The following is an 18,708-nucleotide window of genomic DNA, read 5'->3' on the forward strand; positions in this document are numbered from 1 at the left end:
TAGATACAACCTGGGATATCTTTGTACAGTGAATATCTTTGTGTCATATATCTTGTATCACTGTACAAAGATATGTGACACAAAGATATTCACTCTACAAAGATATATGATTTGGTATAATTAATCTGAATCTGCAACTTAACTAGTAACTAAAGTTATCAAATAAAAATAGTGGAATGTAAGTGTAAAAGTATCTCAAAATGATATCTAAGTACAGTGCTTGAGTAAATGTACTTTATTTTGTGCAATTGTGATCACAATAAATAACGGCAAGTAGCGTTTTGAATAGAAAAACATTTTATTACTGATACACCATTCAAATAAAACTCTGAACAATCCATTCACACACTGTCTAAAAACAGACACTCCATTTCGATAAAACATTGATAAACAGTGGCACAAAAATATAAAGACAGAAAAAAGTAAGGCAAGTTCTTTACAAAAAAGTGTGATCCCTAGATAAATATGACAAATTAAAAAGGCACAAGGTATATATTTATGTGTGTGTGTATATATATATTTATATATATATAAAAAGACCATGCAGGCACATTAGGATGGAATGGGATTGGTCTCACTATAATTGTCTCCCTGGTCTCCTGGACTGGCTTTGTCTGGTTTCATGTTGTCACTAAGAAGACTCTTGTGTGGCACTGATAAGCTGGGGGTCCCAGTGTTACAGTAGACAAAACATTGGCAGATGCTGAGGTAAACTACATTTACGTTTGAGTAGATTGAAAGTAATGCTTTCTCTATGGCTTTACGCACAATTCCCTTGTGATGATTCAATCTTTTAAAGCAAAATAAATCCCTTAAATTTCAGTCTTTGGTAAAAAAGAAAAGTTGAAACGATTGGCCTGCAGAGGGAAGAAACAAAGTCTCCCTTAGTCCCTGGATTGTTCAGAAAAAGATCAATTGGATTTTCACACTCTGACCACCAGGGGGGAGCAGAACACCATGAAAGTGAACTTAATCCCATAAGAGCAGAAAACACCAATGACTTATGTGACCCACACAGCGCCAAGAGAGAGTAAGAAGACATTTTCTTGCCATCCAAAAAGGAGTGGTAGAGATTGAAATGAACATATGTTGGAAGATCGAGAGCTCGTTCAGAGTCCAGAGAGAAAATCCAGTGTTTGGCACCTTATCACGTGGGGGGGGGGGGTGATCTCGAAGAAAGGCCGGCTTCTCAGAGCATGAATGACTGGGTGTGTTTGAAATCCTGGGGCTGAGGGGACACAGAAAAAAGAAAGTATTGAGTTGTTTCAGAATTATGGCTCTCGAGGTGACGGCGGCGTGATTTCAATCAAAAACGCAGCACGATCATTAGGTTAAGTACGGCGTAGTCAGCGCTTTGCTCAGCTTAACATGAGAGGGAGAGGAAGAGGAGGGGTGTAGGGAGGAAGAGGACAAAGGAAATATAAAAAAAACACTTACTTCTTGGGGCGGAGGGATGTAGTTGACATTGGATCTGAAAGACAAAGACACGGGTAAGCACATTGGACAGTTTGACACAGTCACAGAGAAGAGAAGAAACTCGAGGCGGACAGCTGTATCCTGAGTCATATCTTGCCCTGCATTAATAATGCACATCATACATGGCAAACATCCCACTGGGTAAAAAAGGAAAGTCTGACTCTGAACTCTCAAGCGACTGAGCGGGATTATATTAAGATGTGGAGAGAGGACTGTGTAAGGTCAGAAAGTGTTGGTGACGGGGCATTTGATTAACAGTCAGTATACACTCATTTGACAGTTTATTAGGTACATCTAGCTCAAAGTGATGCAGTCTAATACAAGAGTCCTGTAATAAATCTGACTTTCACGAAGGTTAGAACGTTTTTCAGATTCAACTATGTGGTCATTTTGGAGGATGCAGTTTGTATACAGAGAGGTGTCATATAGAAGTGGTGTACAACATCTGAAAGCTGGGAACCTGAAGATTAATTTGAGATGCAGCTCAGCACTGTGTGTCAAGTTCTTCAAATCAGAAATCAGAAATAAACATGAATGAATTAATTAATTGTAAAAGTGTATAGTTTCAAAAAATGGTCACACTACAATAAAATGGCTACAACGGGGACTAACATCATCACACATGAATGCAATTGGGCTCATTTGATCCACAAGAGTCTCAGCTTTACAGTGATACCCAATTTATGTAATTCCAAGACTGTTTATGGACCCCAGTATGCAGAAATATTCAAACACACCATTTAAGAATAGGTGAAAACAAGGCAAAAGCGAGCATGGTTCACATACCACCGCGCACTGCTTGACCCCTACTAAAGTAGGGCCAAAGGTTTTGTCCTTTTGGAAAAATTAAAAACATTTTGGGTACCCTGAAATTCTAACTCCCAAAAGGCACAACTAGACCACACTGTCAACCATCATACCAAATCTGAAGTTCCTAAGTAAAATAGTTTTGGAGTTCTGCTTCGGAAACAAAATTGAAGTCGAAAAGATCACAGTTTTTGGCCAAAATTTCGAAAAATGTTGGGCACCCTGGACTTCTAACCCCCAAAAGGCACAACTACACCACACTGTCAACCAGCATACCAAATTTGAAGTTCCTAAGTTAAATAGTTTCTGAGTTCTGCCCAGGAAACAAAAGTGAGACTAGACGCAAGGGCGGAAGGACGGATGGAAGGACGGACACGCGGAGTAATGGTCATCATGGTTGATACTGATAATTCCTTAGGTTTTTTAGTTTTATATCATATCTGTAGCTTTATTTTAGCCCTAGAACTGAACCTACTAGAGCCTCTGAAAGACAGTCGACTCAGGTGGTTAACTAGGTGTACGTAATAAAGTGGCAACTGAGCGTATCTACAGTCACTGGTTCTTTGCTGGTCTGTCTATGGAAGCAAAAAGTAGCCAAAATAATTTCTCAACAAGAAAGTTAATGGCCGTGTTTTTCAACATCTCAAACTCAATGTTGGAAAATAAATAGCACTGAATTTATAGCATTGAAATATTTTTAATTTGACAACCATCTCAATAGATGTGGTTTTGAATTTCAGTCTTTGACATTTCCTGTAGCTATTTTCAAGTGGTGTTTGTTATTATCTTAATGTATTCAAAGAATTTCCAGAAATCAATCAATGTTAGGTTTAAAGTAATTAATAATTACTCACTACCATATTTGTTTGTTTAAACCATTTAAAAACAAGTGAAAATTGACAATTTGTGGTTATACAGGGGGTTATGTACCAAACTATTTCTTGGCCAGGTGCATTGATTCTGTGGAGTTTTTGCTGGTTGCCTAACAGGAGAGTAGCCCAAACATATTTACCAAAATGTCAAATTATTGAAGTTTTCATTCATGGTTAATTGTCGCAATTGTTCAAATTACTATGGCAGTTAATTGCTTCCATATCTGTTTGTCAGCCTAAGGGTCACACTCACGTGTCCTCAGTTCTGTGCAGGGTTTGGCTGCTGATGTGGGCTGCACCATGACACTGGGAGATCCAAAAGGACCTGTAAGGGTCAGCGTGTTGGCTTTAAAAAGGGTTAACAAGAGGGGGCACACTGCACACCATGCTTTAATGGAGCGGGTGGAGGGGTCATTAGTATGAAGTCACTCAATCCAAGTGTGCCGCCGTAACCCTAGTTGGGTAAAATTTGTATTTCTGGAGTCTTTCTTGAGATAATCTATCTTGAGACAAAGGGTTTATTGTTTGTGAGTCTGCATGTTGCTACTTGTGCCTGTAAATTGTCCTTCACAACATTTGCCGGCACAAGTGGCAACATGCAGACTCACAAAACAACCCTGAAAATACACATTTACGATACGAAATGATACGCACACGTTTACACAAACAGGGTTCACGGTGACAAACCTGCACTGACATGCAGCCAATCGTGATGCAGCAGAGCTGGAATAAAAATTCTGGGGGTGAGCGGGTCTAGTGGTGAGCCAATCACATGCAGCAATCCAAAACCCGGATATATAAAAATGTCTAAATCCTGTTTGACTCTTTTCTACTGGCTCTTTTTCAGCTTTGTATTACAGCTGTGGAAGTTATTGTAGCTGGGTATACATTCATTAAAGTATACATATACACATCTACATATACGTATACATGTACATATAAATGTATATACATACATATACATATAATCTACACACACACAGTATTTTAATATACACTGCAACGATTTTCTCATTTATTTTAAGATTTTCTTATGATTGACAAAATAAAAACATAACTATTAGTAGTATATTTCTTCAAATATCCACCTCAAACACTAGCTGAGAGAGTTACGGATACGTAATGTAACCATCAGAGTACACATGGACAGTTAGGTGTATTTTTCAGGGACATTTAAGATCCTAAAAACAAAAAAAAAAGCCCAAATTATCCTTTTTCACAACAACCCTCAACTTAAAATTGGACCCTGGTCACTAGTGTTATAGTGATATAACATTCATCCATCTAACCAGGTTCCCCTTGACCATTATTTCTGCTAAATCCCAGTTCCTACTTTGTTAACTTGTGCCTCCTATTGGTGCATCAGATATCATGTCACATTGTCTTTGAGTCGTTGTGAAGAAGCCTGTTCTATAAATAGGAAGTTGACACTGACAGCTCCAGTTAGCTCAGCGGGATAAGCATCAGACTTTAACCTAGACAAAGAGCTTTCGCATCGGCTTCAAGGAGAGCTCCGACAATGACTCTCCATCAAACGCTGCGCGGCGTAACAAGCCAGTAATCAAATAACATAAAGTCAAGCGAATTAGGCCAGTCACACGAGGACACGCATTCACGTCTCTGCGGTTTCTGGCTCAACAACCAGTCAAGCATCAAAACGGCCACTCTTGTGTGTAAACGCACCGCACTAACAGCCCTCTGCCGTGCCACAGTCTCATCCTTCAATCTCCTCCATATCGAAATAATCCATTTTTAAATTACCCATCCAATCTGTTTAATTGCCTGCAATTCTTTCTACCGCCGATATTGTCCTCCTCAGTAATTATTCCATAATTATGTTGCGCTGATTATTTCTTCCCCCCCTTTTACATGCCTGCATTTTTAGATCATCTGTCTTGGTACATTTTGACATGAATTCAGCAGATGCATGTCTGCTTGGAAGTGGCAATCAATTTAAAAAACAACATCTGTTGGCGCCAATCATCGTAGAAACAGGCGCTGCTGTGGCTCAAAAACCACATTCGGACACACACAGCCACAGCTGTCACTCTGTACAGTCCTGACTCAGCACACAGGACTGTAAGTGCAACAACAAACCAACCCCCGCCTCCCTCCCATCTTTAAGTGTGTAGGGTATTAGCCCCGTGTTTGTTCACATCAATGTTAATGCAATCACAGAGCTCTTACCTTCCTCTGTGTCCTGCTGATGGATGAGTCAGGAGGAGCATGAAGAGAGAAAAAACAGTTTATTTAATTTTTTTTATTGTGATGCGCTGACCGCAAATCACAGCTGAACGAAAGAGACAAACTCACGGCTGAAGAACCCGTTGCGGTGCAAGAGGAATCCCCCGCCTGCGAGGACCATGACGACCAGGCAGATCACCACCACCGCCGCCACCACGGCCGACACGTTGACGTCCTCTGGAGGCGAGAGGGGAATAAAAGGCTGAGTTATGGTCTGTTTTCCATATGCAGCGGTAGATAGATGGAGAAAAACTCTCTGTTTTATTGAAGCAATAAGTCACAGAAGACGGGGAAATATATGAAGTCCTTAACAGCCGGAACCATTACATCTCCAAACATAAACAGGAAGGCCATATTTTAACGGAACTCCGTCTAATGCCTTTTCCTGCACTCCACTGACATTCGTATAATTCATTAAGTGCATAAAATGGTTGCTTGCATTAGCCTAGAGTACATTATGTAATTTATTAGCAAGCTGAATACCTTTCCTGAGAATACAACATACTTTTAGACTACGTCATTTGTCCCAAAATGAATAGTTCTTTCCTACGCTGTGAGAAAAGTGTGTGGATGAAGCGTTAAGTTGTTTACCCATTTAGCGGCTGGCTAGGGATGCACCGATACCGATACCGGATCGGATATCGGGCCGATACTGACTGAAATAGCTGGATCGGATATCGTGACAATTGGGCAGATCTATTAAATTCAATTCTACATTTATATACATACTATATATATTAAATACTGACATTCCTATTTGACCAATTTGTTGCTGCACTAAAAAGGTTTACACCTGAATCGTAACTCCTGTTCATTTTGAAGATTTGCCAAGTTGTTGGTGTACGATGTTATTATTTTAATAATAAATAACAATTCAATAAATTTATGTTAAGTTCATTTTTTTAAATTTTGTTTTACAAAGTTAGAAAAGCATTTTTTTTAAATGTTCTATTCATTTTTCTCAATTATTTTAATCATTGCTTTGAATGTATCTTCATGTATCTTTATATTTTCATTTACTCATTATTATAATTAATATTATTATTATTATGTAGTTGAAGTACATTTGATACAAGGATAGGTTCATGTCAATAATATATCATTAACACATTTTTTTTTCTTTAATTATTATGTTATTTTATTTTATTTATCTGGTTTCAATATTTGTTTTAAAAACAAAAAAAGTTATGTTAATACACGTTGGAATTGAATTGTAAAATAAGCCTTTTGCTGGTAAAAATAAAAATAAATGATCCAGTCTCTTCCACACAGTGAGGCATACAGCTTATTCATTAAACACTGGTATCGGATCGGTACTCGATATCTACCGATGCCCAAAGCCCAGATATCTCTGTCGGTATCAGGACTGAAAAAGTGGGATCGGTGCATCCCTAGTAACGGCTACTCTTCACTAATCCTTTCCTCTCGGGGGAGGCGTTGGGGAGGTTGGTTTTATATAACACATTATGTAGAATTACAATACTCTGCACTAAAGGGTCAAGATTTGAACCTGTATCCATCAACAACACTACTAAATCTCCATATACGTCGGTAGTGGTGTGGGGGGTTTAGTTACTCTTTAAGCTGCTTTGTAAACAGATTTTAGCAGCAGGGTGAAACAGGAGGCTTTTCCTCTCCACTGCATCCCTGATTTTCTCCAGTGCTGAAAGGTGTGGGGAAGAGGCAGGAAGAAGTGTGGAAACACACACATAAAACACACACACACACACCTATCGTCATGTGCTTGCCCTCGCACATCTGGGGCAACCCCACTCCGTTGGAAGCCAGGCAGCTGTATCGACCGGTGTCTTCTTTGGCTACAGATTTAAACTCCTGCAGAAGAAAATGATGATGGCTTAGTTAGCTTTTAACTGAAGCATGCTCAAGTGTCCTTGAGCAAGACTCAGAAACACACAAAGAGCTCTATCAACAAAACTCCACAGAATCATTTCCTCGCTTCTTTCGATAAGGCAGCGAAGACAGTGTAAACTATTTCCCCAATACACACTTCCCTGTGTCTCTTATCTGTGCACGCTTCTCACCAGTACTCCCGTCTGTGAGTTGATTAGATATGTGGCGTTGGCGTGGCGCGGCGGGCTCATCGGCACGCTGTCCTTGAACCAGGAGTATTTAGCAGGCGGGATGCTGTGCCGGTCCCTACAGCGCAGCAGCACCACGGAGCCTGTCACCGCCCCGCTGGGGATTTCGCAGGACGGGGTTTCGGGGGGCACTGGAGGAAACATTACAGAAACATAAGCAAAACCTGGAAAAAGTCAATCTCCTTTAGTTTTTTTTATCATCTTTCAGTCGTACCCAGGACTTTGAGCGTGACGTTGGTCTCGCCCAGGCTGACGGAGTCGCGAGGAGCGCTGATCTCGCATCGGTACTCCCCGGCGTCCTCCTGGGTCACCCTATGCAGCGTCACCGTGGCCCCGTCGATGGTCGCCCGGCCCTCAAACGGAGCTGAAAGAAAGGACAGAAGGTCAGGGAGACGGAGGAGGAAATGTCTTCTCTGGCTGCAGGCTAAAGCCATACAGTAAATCACATTACTGCCATATAAACATGAGACATTACATTCAGATCACAATGAAGCAAGATTCAGACTTCAGGATATAATGACGATCAAAGCCCAAGATGACGTCCTGAAAAAGGTCTGGTTTTGTCCACAACTCAAAGATATTCAGTTTACTGTCATAGATATTTTGGCTTCACTTTTGTACAGTGGGAGGAAGTGGAGACACGTCTAGTTTACACTGTAGTTAAAGGATCTTGGAGGCTACAGTGTACATTTACATCACATACCGGCTAGCCTGTAACAGCAAAAGTGTTGCCCCAGGGCCCCCTAATCGGATAATCCAGCCAGTGGGTGGAAGAGTGCGTTTCATGACTTTTCATGATTTGTACGAGATACTTTTAGTTTCTTCATTCAACTGAGCTGAATGGAGGCTGAGTGGAGGCTTGACATATTTGAGAAAATCGTCAGGCTCAACTGCTCTGTGTGTAAAAGAGGCCGACCGGGTGAAGGCTACTCTATGATTCATTATTTATTTCACCCCATCATTAAATCCACATCCAAAGGAGAGGGATCAAGCATACGAGACAGGTTGAGACGCATGGGCTGTGCTTAAACATCTCTTACGGTTTATCCATTATTCCCATCTCATCCAGGTGGTGTTTTTTCATCACCCAAACGCCTCCCAGCTGGTACTGCAAGCTGATTAAAACAAATGCGCTGCTTGTCACTCGGGGGGGATAAAGAGCGACAGGCTGCTTTCCTCACCTTTGAAGTGTCCATCAAAGTACACGAAGGAGACATCTTTCCCTTTCTTCTTCCACTCGATGCGCGGGTTCTGGTCTATCTCTGTGCGGAACGTGCAGGACAGCACCGCGTCTGGGAACAAAAAAAAGAAAAGAAAAGGGAACCAATGAGATATTTATGGCAGAGTAGCAAAGCCTTCAATCAGTGCTCGGTCTATTTATAGCCGTATGGTTTATTCTGTCAGAGAGAATCTGATAAAGCAGAGGGGGAGAAATGACTCCACAGTGAGATGCTTTTTCCGCCTCACCTTTGAACTCTTGCGCCTCCACTTTGTGTTTGTCGGATGACACGGTGACGGGAGCGGAGGGGGAACCTGGAGGTGAAGAAGAAGAAGAGGGGAGGGAGGTGAAAAAAAAAAAGAGTGAGAGCATTTCAGAACGCAATATCGCTTGTCATCCATTAGGGGGCAAGGTGAATTGGGTAAAGTGCTCCACATTGCCCGCCAACTGCAAGAGGAGAATGCTTAATGGCTGGTCTGCCGTCTGAGACAGTTCTCCAGGAGATGTGAAGTAAAGGGCAGGATTACTCCCTCCTCCGCTGTAATCCAGCAGGGTTAAGGAGCAGCCCGCCGTATGTTTACTTAAGCAAGCATCTCACCAGATTAACCTGATGTATGAGGCGGACGGCGGCATTAGCAAAAGAGGCGGATGGCACACTGTCCGTGTTTTGTTTCCCCTACAATCAGTGTGTCACCGATAGCGTCCAAACAGGAAGAGGAAGCAAGAGATGCCCTTCCTTTGTGCTGATTGGTTTACGTGGAGGATTATTGTCCAGTCGTCCTGTTGTTAAATAAAGGTTCAACGTGGGTGAAGGTTACCTGAGGGAATAAGAGCAGTAAACACTCTCTTCTGCTTTCTGCTGCTGCACGGACGCCTATAACATCTCCCGAAAGTATGATTTTTTAGACTGAAGGCCATGCATTTTTGAAATTACAGAATAAATGTTGAATGGGCCTCAAGGGGTACTTACTCAGAACTTTAAGGGCTATGAAAAACAACTTTTAATTTGGCGTAATGAACATTCTTGAAAGCAAAAAAGCTTAATATCTTCCCACAGGAAACACACATTGAGTGCTACAGGAAGGAGTCCCAAAACGAGGAAATGAGTTAGCATTTTAAAACTTTCGGTTCCCCCCGTCTGGAAGTCAATGGGTTTTTAGTTAGATGCCTGAAATAAGGTCTGCGGTTAACACAAGCTGAAGAGATTTTAATGTTTTGTTCTACGATATACGATGAATTTTGAAGCCTTTATGTGTCTTTAAAAAGGCGGGGTAACACTTTATTTTACAGGTCTGCAAATTTCATGGTAATTAGGTGATACTTAGCAAAGTAACCTATTTTAAATTTCTACGGAATTACTGCCAAATTACCCCAATATTTACCTCAAAATTCATTGAATGTTACTTTATTATAAATATTATTTAATAATTATATTTCGCTATTTCCCAATAGCTGGTAATTAATTGAATACATTTCCAGGAAAAAGAATACAAAGTTAATTGATCTGTTTAATTTCCATGTCTGCTGATAAATAGATGATAATTAGCAAATAACTTCTATGAAATGTCTTTAAAAAACTCTCTGAATCATGACATCAGCTACCAGGTTACATCTGTGTAGACAATAAATCACACAATGGGGAGATTTGTGCCTGATCAGAAGTGTCTTCTATTAGTTTTTCCATCTCTTACTGAACAAAACGTAAAAGTATCATAAACGTTGGTTTGCCTCAGAGCTTATTTTCTGCGATAATCCTAAACTCAATGGAAAAATCCCATTGGCTTTTCGAGGGAACCAGGGCGATGCTAACTCCCTGGTTGGACTACAAAAATACATCATCCCTGGAGTCATCTATTTACCTTTCCGGCCATTGTTCCTGCAAACGGCATGGCATTATAAAACATGTATACTGAGAGTACTGTGACCAGTTTCCTGTTAGTCAGTAACTTCCCGTGTGGGCCCATTGTTACTGGATTACTATTGCAGACGTTTTCTCCCGTGAAGGCAGGCTGACGTGGAAGAATGGAGGGAAAGTTGAAACAAAGGGCAGGAAGTGTGGAAAAGAACATGAAGGATGAAAACTGGAGCTTATAAAAAGCAGACCCCAAAGGTCTCTCTCGCTCTTATTTACAGCTATTTTTAAGTTAGCCTTTAAATAAACAACAGCCTATACAATAATAATGTCAACTGACAAATGTGGCGTAAGTTTTTTAAAAGCTTTTCCTGAAGTTGGCTCAATTTACACCAGCTTCACTTAGTTTGGGCTAAGTGAATTAAAACGGCACGCTCTCCCCGCAGACGCCGCCTCTTCCCCTTCGCTTTGCCATGTGTTGACTTGCGGCGGCGTAACAGGATTATCATCGTAGCCTTGGCTCGCGTACCTCGACACCCTCTGAGGAGCATTGTCTCACTAAAGGATGAACAAGACGAAGGAGGGAGATACAATGAGATTAAAAAGGGACGAGGAGGAGCGACAAAGGAGAGATGAGCGGGCCCTAAGAATAGAATACAAATGAAGTGGAGTGGAGGACGGCGAGGCGGGTGGAGGTTGGCGGAGGGGAGGGCAGAGACTTGCAGAAGCATGAATAAAAGAGAGAGTGGGATTGAAGGCGAGGGAGATCCTCTCAGACAGTCGGACTGTGAATGGGAGAAGCTCTTGTCACATAGTGTGAGACCAGGCCTGCCGCCACCTTGAAGGGTGCCTCTTTGAGAAAAAAGAGATGTAGCAGGGCTGACAACATGCCCGCACTTCACCGCTGCACTGACTGACGCACACAAAAGTACACGCGTCAAAAAAAAATGAGCAAAGCGGTTCTGCATGCGAGGTCCCGCCGCCCCTGAGTCGTGCTTTCACTGTGCTCCACTACTATGAGCACTGTCAGCTCCAATGGCCTCAATTAGCTATAAAGGCGTCGAGGCAGACAATGAACACATGGCCTGTTCGGATGATTTCACAACTGCATGGTGGGTAATGTTAACGTGGCGTAGCTTCCTAAATGAAAAAGGCCTACTGTCCAAGAAGTCAACAAGACATGTTACTCGGGATTAGGGGTAAATGTTGACCCACTGAGCACTGGATGTCACTTCAGTGTTGAGCCTCACACATGTAGTTTAAAGTACATGAAATTAAAGGTGCAGTGTGAAGGATTTGGTGGCATTTAGCGGTGAGGTTGCAGATTGCAACCAAGTGAAATTTTTACACATGTAGGAGAACTACGCTGGCGAAAAACGTGAATGGCCCTATCTAGAGCCAGAGTTTGGTTTGTCCAGTTCTGGGCTACTGTAGAAACATGGCGGCCGGCTCCGTATGTAGATATAAACGGATCCTGTTCCTTTAAACAACGGTCTATTGTTGGGAGGCGGGTTCGTCACAGAAAAAAATAAACATGTAAAAAACCTGAATCTGTACTAATTAGAAGAAATAGCCACCTAAAGGTCTACAAATGACACCGATGCAACATGGACTAAAATGGCACTGATTTCAAGCCTCCATTCAGCCTAGTTTAGCATTAGCCAGCGTATACCCAGCAGAGTGTCGGCACAGTTGGCTGTGAGCTCCAGTTAACAGCCAGACTTGGACCATCATAGCCACCTGAAATTAGCCCCAAGATGCTGTTGTCACCAAGAGGCAACCTCTGGTGCTGAGAAATGAAGCCAACGTGGAAGTGCTAAAAAGCTGCAGTTCTTCAAGTGGCCACTTGAGGATGGCTCCAAAAGTGAGTCAATCTCCATAGCGAAATTATATTAAGGCTTAAAGTTAGGCGTAACTTTGAGGGCTGCAAGCAGTCTGCTCTGCTGCATCACCCAACCCGCCTCAGCTCCACCAACGATCCACCTCTTTGCCAATTTTTGGGTTAGTCTGGAGTTAAGCTGTCTCACTTTCTGCTTCATAATGGCTCTTTTTATGGATGACGTCACGGAGACTACGTCCATATTCTATACATTCTATGGTTGTCACCCATCAGGAGTGAGTCCGGCAAACAGGCGTGCCGGCCTCGGGCTATCTGTTGAGTCCGGCAAACAGGCGTGCCGGCCTCGGGCTATCTGTTGAGCCAAACATTTTTGGCCCCAAACATAAAATGGTTCAGTGGTTTGCAAAAGAAAAATAGTTTTTTACTAGTAGAGAGGTATTTTAGCTAATGTTACCCTCTAGCCAGCCGAGTCGGGCTGATTGTGGCTTAACATCGGCACACTTCCCTTTGAGGACTGATCGTGATCTGGACAATAAATGGCTGCCAAATTTGGTCAGATATGGACTGAGCATCGGCTCCCGATTTGGCACCCGGAATTAGCCCAAAATTGTGCCGTGTCACTAATCATGAGTGCAGGAAACAGGCATGCCAGACTTGGGCAGCTGTTGAGCCGAGCATCCTTGACCACAAATTGGTGGCCCTATCAAGTCATATAACATAAGTTTGACAACACCAAAAAGATTTTAATGAGTATGAATCTAAAAACTGAAATGGGATTCAGAAAATTCCTTGGACTTTCTAGTAAAGGTTTTCATGTGCTCTGTAGCAGCAGGTCTCTGATGATCCTCCAATATGGCATCAGATACAGCCATCGAGGTAATCAAAATGCTTCTGCAATGGGCCTGTTGTGGCTTTGAAGCACAGCAAACGTCTAGACAAAGGCGTCAAAAACACACACACACACACACACGCACACATCTCGTGCGTGGCATCGACATCAAGCAAACACTGCGACAGCTTTAAACTCTCAGAGGGACAGCCACCCTCTTCGCCTGAGCAAAAAATAGAAAAATGGCACGCTCGCTTCCTTGGCACGCAGCGTTACTCTCATTACGGGGTCCGTACAGAGTGTTACCGAGACCGGGGGTGGGTGTTGCCAGGAGCTGTGGCGAGGTCAAAAGCATGGCGCAGTAATAATTAAGGCACTTATTCAAATTAACAGGACAAATGGAAGAGGAAGGGAGATGGACTCGTAGGACGTATCCTGTCTGGCTGGGTGATGTAGATAACGGGGAGTGTGGACGGCGCACACGTTTCAAGGCTGTGGGGGTACAGAGACAAACAGGGAGGACTGTGAGTGTGTGTGTGTGTGTGTGTTCGCCATTCAAACAAAGCCTCTCTGTATGACTGTAGCCCTGTGAGCAACAGCTGTCTCAGGCAGGCACGGTGTGTGAGTCAGTGTGAGCGGTAGAGATGGGGGGGGATGTTGCCACAGAGACCCACCCAAAACATTTCCTCTTTCATTTCTTTTTTTAAACAATACACTCCACGGGCGTTCAGTAGAGCTGAAGCTGCTCTGTTAAACTGTTGACACCTATCTTGTGTGCCAGATGATGAGTGATTTCTGTCAGGTTGTCCACAGCGCGGCTGGACACACACACACACACACACAACTCTGTGAACTTGTGACCTGACAGGTGGCAAAATGTGGAGTAAAATCTGCGTCACTCTCACTGTCTCATCACATCCATCTCACACCGCTGCTGCTTCTCCCCTGGAGTCCTAAAAAGCTTCCTCCTTTCCATCAGGGAAAGTTAGGGGCCTTTTTTTGCTATTTCAAGAAATAGGTTGTATTTTGCTGTTTCGTCCCCCAATCTCCGCTCTGAAAACACCTCGTCACGAGGAAAAACAGTTTGAAGTTTCTGGTGGTGATCCAACCGCTGACCTCATGCACGGATACGCCACCTCTTCTGCCAAAAAGGGAGCCCACCTGCCACCACCACCACCGCCACGCCGCCCACACCCTAAGGTGGCACCCGGCCAAACGCAACTTTAGGGGCCAACTTGTAGGAACCCAGCGAGGCTGCACAGACACTACAGCCCACTCACACAGAGGGGCTTTAACTAAACTGGGGGAATAACAGTAAACACCAAAATAAGAGTCCAAAATAAATGATTTCTTTATATTTTTCATACTTAACTTATATTTATTTTATTATATTATATTTAATTCCAATGCAAATTCATATTTTAGTCTTTTAATTTATTAATTAATGTTTTTTAGGAAAAAAATGAAAGAAAATGTCAATTAATAAAACCACTATTTTGAAAAATAGGAATTAGTCACTTGTTAAAAAAAAAGATTTTATGTCTAGGGCACCAAATTAAATTACTTTAATGACTTTTTTTTGCAAAGTATAGATCCCAGGATGTACATTTTGAATAAAAAATAAATCATTAATAAAAAGTAATAATATATACACTAAAGCTGCTATCCAGCACTTAAATCATCTATTGCCTGGCTTTATCTTGCAGAGAGAAGTATGGAAACACAAAAACTGGGGGACTGCGGAATAACAGTAAACAACAAAATAAGAGTCCAAAATAAATTATTTCTTTATATTTTTTCATACTTAACTTATATTTATTTTATCATATTATATTTAACTCCAATGCAAATTCATATTTTCAATTTTTGAATCTTTTTAGGGGGAAAAAAATGAAAGAAAATGCCAATTATTAAAACCACTATTTTCAAAAATAGGAATAAGTCACTTGTTAAAAAAAAGATTTTAAGTCTAGGGCACCAAATTAAATTACTTTTATGACTTTTTTGTGTGCAAAGTATAGATCCCAGGATGTACATCATTAATAAAAAGTAACAAGATGAGTTAAAATACACTATAAAGCTGCTATCCAGCACTTAAATCATCTATTCCCAGGCTTTATCTTGCAGAGAGAAGCATGCAAACACAGAAGCAGAATGAATGAATAGTTCCCATTAGTCACTTACATTGCATCAGTAGAATAACAATAGGAAGATACAGGGACGTCCCCAGCTCCATTCTCCTCCACAACTCTTCCTCTGGCTCTGGAGTCTCGTCTTCTCGTCTGGACGCAGCGAGGAGCCTCAGCTTTCTGCTCGCACTTGTTCACAACTCTCCAATGATTCATCCAGCTTCCAGGGAATAAAACTGAATAAACTCCAGGAGAGAGGAAGAAGCAGATCGGACCGACCAGAGAACGGAGCGGAGTATGAGAGAGAAGCGATGAGGTTGTGGTTGTGTGTGTGTGTGTTTCAGATGTGGTTGAGGTTGAGATGGAGGTGGAGCGTGGAGCGCGTCAGAGCGCAGCGCGGTGGCCAGGACGCGCACTGCACGAACAACTGGACACATAACAGGAGTCATGATGGGTATGGCAACAAGGTGTGGCATTGATCACACCTAGTAGACCCGAGTGGGACCCGGTTTGACCCCACAGAGGGGTTTAAATATTACCGAATGGCATAGATTATGATTTGGAAGCCATATGGAACATTTAAAGTCCAAATTTCCCTCCAAACAGAACATATTTTCTATTTCTAATGATTTAGAGACTGCAGTTTATCTTTCTTTAAGTCTTGTTAATAAGGCACCCCTTATATCATAAATGGTTTATAAGTTATAATGGCTTTATTCATAATGTACTACTAACTTATGGATCAGTTTTAAGCATTTAAATTGTGATAAAAGCCTATTTGATAGCCTACATGGACCATATGAAATTCTATTTATAACAACTTGTTAAACATTTATTAATGGATTACCAACATGTGAAACTACTATGGTGTTTCCAGAAGACTGTCTAAACGTTTGGCAACCCGGCACCCAAAAACATGCTAATTAATTATGGTTATACCACTCTATAAATAATTCATAGGCCTTCCAATTAATAGTCACTGATTACAACTTTATAAATGGTGCTGTGTTAAATGGAGTTGCATTTATATAGCGCCTTTCTAGTCTTCCAACCATATGTACATGTCAGCATTCACACTTTTTATTTCCCTATTCTTTTATTTTTTTGCTAAGTCAATTATCTGATTTCATATACTTTTTTTTTCTCTTATTTCATTTTATTTTTCTAAATATTTACTTTTTTTAATTAGTTTAATTTATTCATATTTAATTTATTTTTCCTTTTCATGTGTCCAAGACCAACATGGGGCGGGGCGGGGAGGAAGGGGTGGACCCTTTTTTCTGTTTTGATTTCATGTTAAGGACAATGTGTTACCTTCTACATTTGTTAAGATGACTTTTGCTCTGACTACAGAAAACCCAATAAAAAAGATTTGAAAGAAAAAGTGCTGTAAAGTCTCTATAAGCACTTAAACAGGCCTCTACATTTTAGATTGAATTTGTATTATCCCAAAACAACATCCAGCCCTTAGCAAAATTGAGATTTTCCAGGTAGAAGGATTCAGACTTCTGCACTATGATGTTGAAGAGGAAATGAAAAATGACAGAAATAAGTTTAGTCTTGGATCAAGATGCTGTGCTAGAGGCAGAAACTGAGAGGTGCAGCCCAAAAGCAATGAAAGGCTTATGAGACAAAAACAGTAAAGTATTCAGTACTGATCTTCCTCTAGATAACAGAACATGTAGGATACGTACTTTATAGTTACTGTAGAGTATTCAATTTTTCATTTCTGGACACTAAGACTCTGCCTCAACACTTTCTCTGCTCTCAGTCAGTTCTTCTTCCACTATGAAATAAATGAGGGGAACCTCTGGAGGTGACTTCACTGCTGACCTCGTACTTTGCCAGCTCTTCAGCAAAAAAAAACTGGAGAACTGAAACACATTATCAATTCATTTCTAGGAATGCATTATTCCAGAGTGTTTTAGTAGCTATTCAACTTTAATCACGTTTGAGCAGCAGGCACAGCAGTCATCTAAAACAGCGGCGAGGAATTCAGGGCACCGATTCAAACATCTCAATCGGTGCTGCTGCGACTGTGCTCTAAGTCCGAGGCATATGTCCCTGGGTGTGTCTCGCACATTGTCAGTGTGTGTTGGGTGGTGTGGGGGTGGCGGCGGGATGCTTGAGGGGGAGCAACAGCTGCACAGCGGCGTAAGTTTTCTGGCCTGAGGCTTCGCTTGATTCCTCAGCCGTCTCCTGACGGGGATTGATACGGTTGGACTGGGATTAAACGCAGGGAGAAAAAGTTCCCAGTTACAAAACTGCTCGTTGGAACATTAAGGGTAATGCGACTTATCTTTCACTCCTCTTGCTTGTCGACACGGTGGAAGAGGCTCGGATGTCAAACAGTGATCTGTAACGTACGACTGGGGGAAGGGGTGAAAGGTCTGGGGGAGCTGCTCAGTTTTCTTTGCGTCACTGGTGGTCATTAAACATCACCAGCTGTCTGGAACCACCTGTACTAAACTATGGGTACCACTTTCTAATAAGGCAGTCTTTATAAGTTTACAAAAAGAGGTTAGTTTGGGGGAAATGAGCTTATTTGCTTTGTTGTAGTGTTTCCGAAAATGTTGAATTATTCCTTTAATAAATTATTTACCAATTCTTTATAAAGGGTTTCCACAAGTGTATCGCAAGCCCGGTGGCCCCCCAGGTCTAAGCTGACTCCCAGCCGGGACTAAGCATTGGGGAGTTATGTATTTTTAAGATGTTTTTTTAACTATTATGTGTAGGTAGCAAACTCCTATAAAGGAATAACTTTTATAAATTAACTTTTAGCCTTATTGGAAAGTGGTACCAAACTATTTGAGCCCGTGACTCAGAGCTACATTACAGCATCTCTACACACTGCTGATGTACAGTGGCGGCAGGGATTGTGTCGGATGAGAAAAGGGCGATCTCAGGCAGGAGTGTTGTGTCTAATGTGTCAAAACGCCTGGAATCCTGGTGGGGAAAAAAAGGAAAAAGAAAAGCGCCTCATGGCTCCGATCGTCAGGCTCGCTCACAACGTCTCACACTTGACTGCGAACACACTCTGAGGATTGAGAGCCACCTGTTTGACGAGTGATAGACACAACAGCTGCACCGCTGCCTGACCTTCAGCAAGTAGATACACACACACACACTCCGCTGTTGTTGTTAAGCAAACTGCTGACACACGTATTCTCTCTCTCACTCCTACACGTCCGCCATCGGCTTTACAGTTATGAACTGAAGCACCTTCTCCTCCGGGAGTGTTTAAATCTGTCTTTCAACACACACAATGCAAGACAATGAGGTCACTGGAAATGATTTCCTTCAATTTGCGGCGATTTCCATAAGAATGAGATAAGTGGGAG

At 41.9% G+C, this 18,708-nt stretch overlaps 1 protein-coding gene across 4 annotated transcripts; it reads right to left on the reverse strand.

Moving 5' to 3' along the window:
* Positions 1-274: 274 nt before the first annotated feature.
* Positions 275-15,724, reverse strand: jam2a (junctional adhesion molecule 2a). 4 transcript variants are annotated; one of them, XM_037762052.1, is made up of 11 exons: positions 15,423-15,724; positions 8,966-9,031; positions 8,680-8,790; positions 7,713-7,862; positions 7,442-7,629; positions 7,130-7,232; positions 5,469-5,576; positions 5,343-5,355; positions 3,409-3,480; positions 1,438-1,471; positions 275-1,228 (listed from the first exon to the last, which is right to left on the reverse strand). In XM_037762052.1, the coding sequence occupies exons 1-11, from the start codon at positions 15,472-15,474 to the stop codon at positions 1,190-1,192; spliced, it is 936 nt and encodes a 311-aa protein (XP_037617980.1). In that variant the 5' UTR covers positions 15,475-15,724; the 3' UTR covers positions 275-1,189. The 4 variants fall into 4 exon arrangements, with proteins under 4 accessions (XP_037617980.1, XP_037617979.1, XP_037617982.1 ...); XM_037762051.1 differs by having other exon boundaries at positions 5,343-5,358; XM_037762054.1 differs by lacking the exon at positions 3,409-3,480 and having other exon boundaries at positions 15,423-15,723.
* Between the last annotated feature and the right edge of the window lie 2,984 nt (positions 15,725-18,708).

The sequence above is a fragment of the Sebastes umbrosus genome, chromosome 24, assembly GCF_015220745.1.
Source record: "Sebastes umbrosus isolate fSebUmb1 chromosome 24, fSebUmb1.pri, whole genome shotgun sequence".
Classification (NCBI taxonomy): Eukaryota; Metazoa; Chordata; class Actinopteri; order Perciformes; family Sebastidae; genus Sebastes; species Sebastes umbrosus.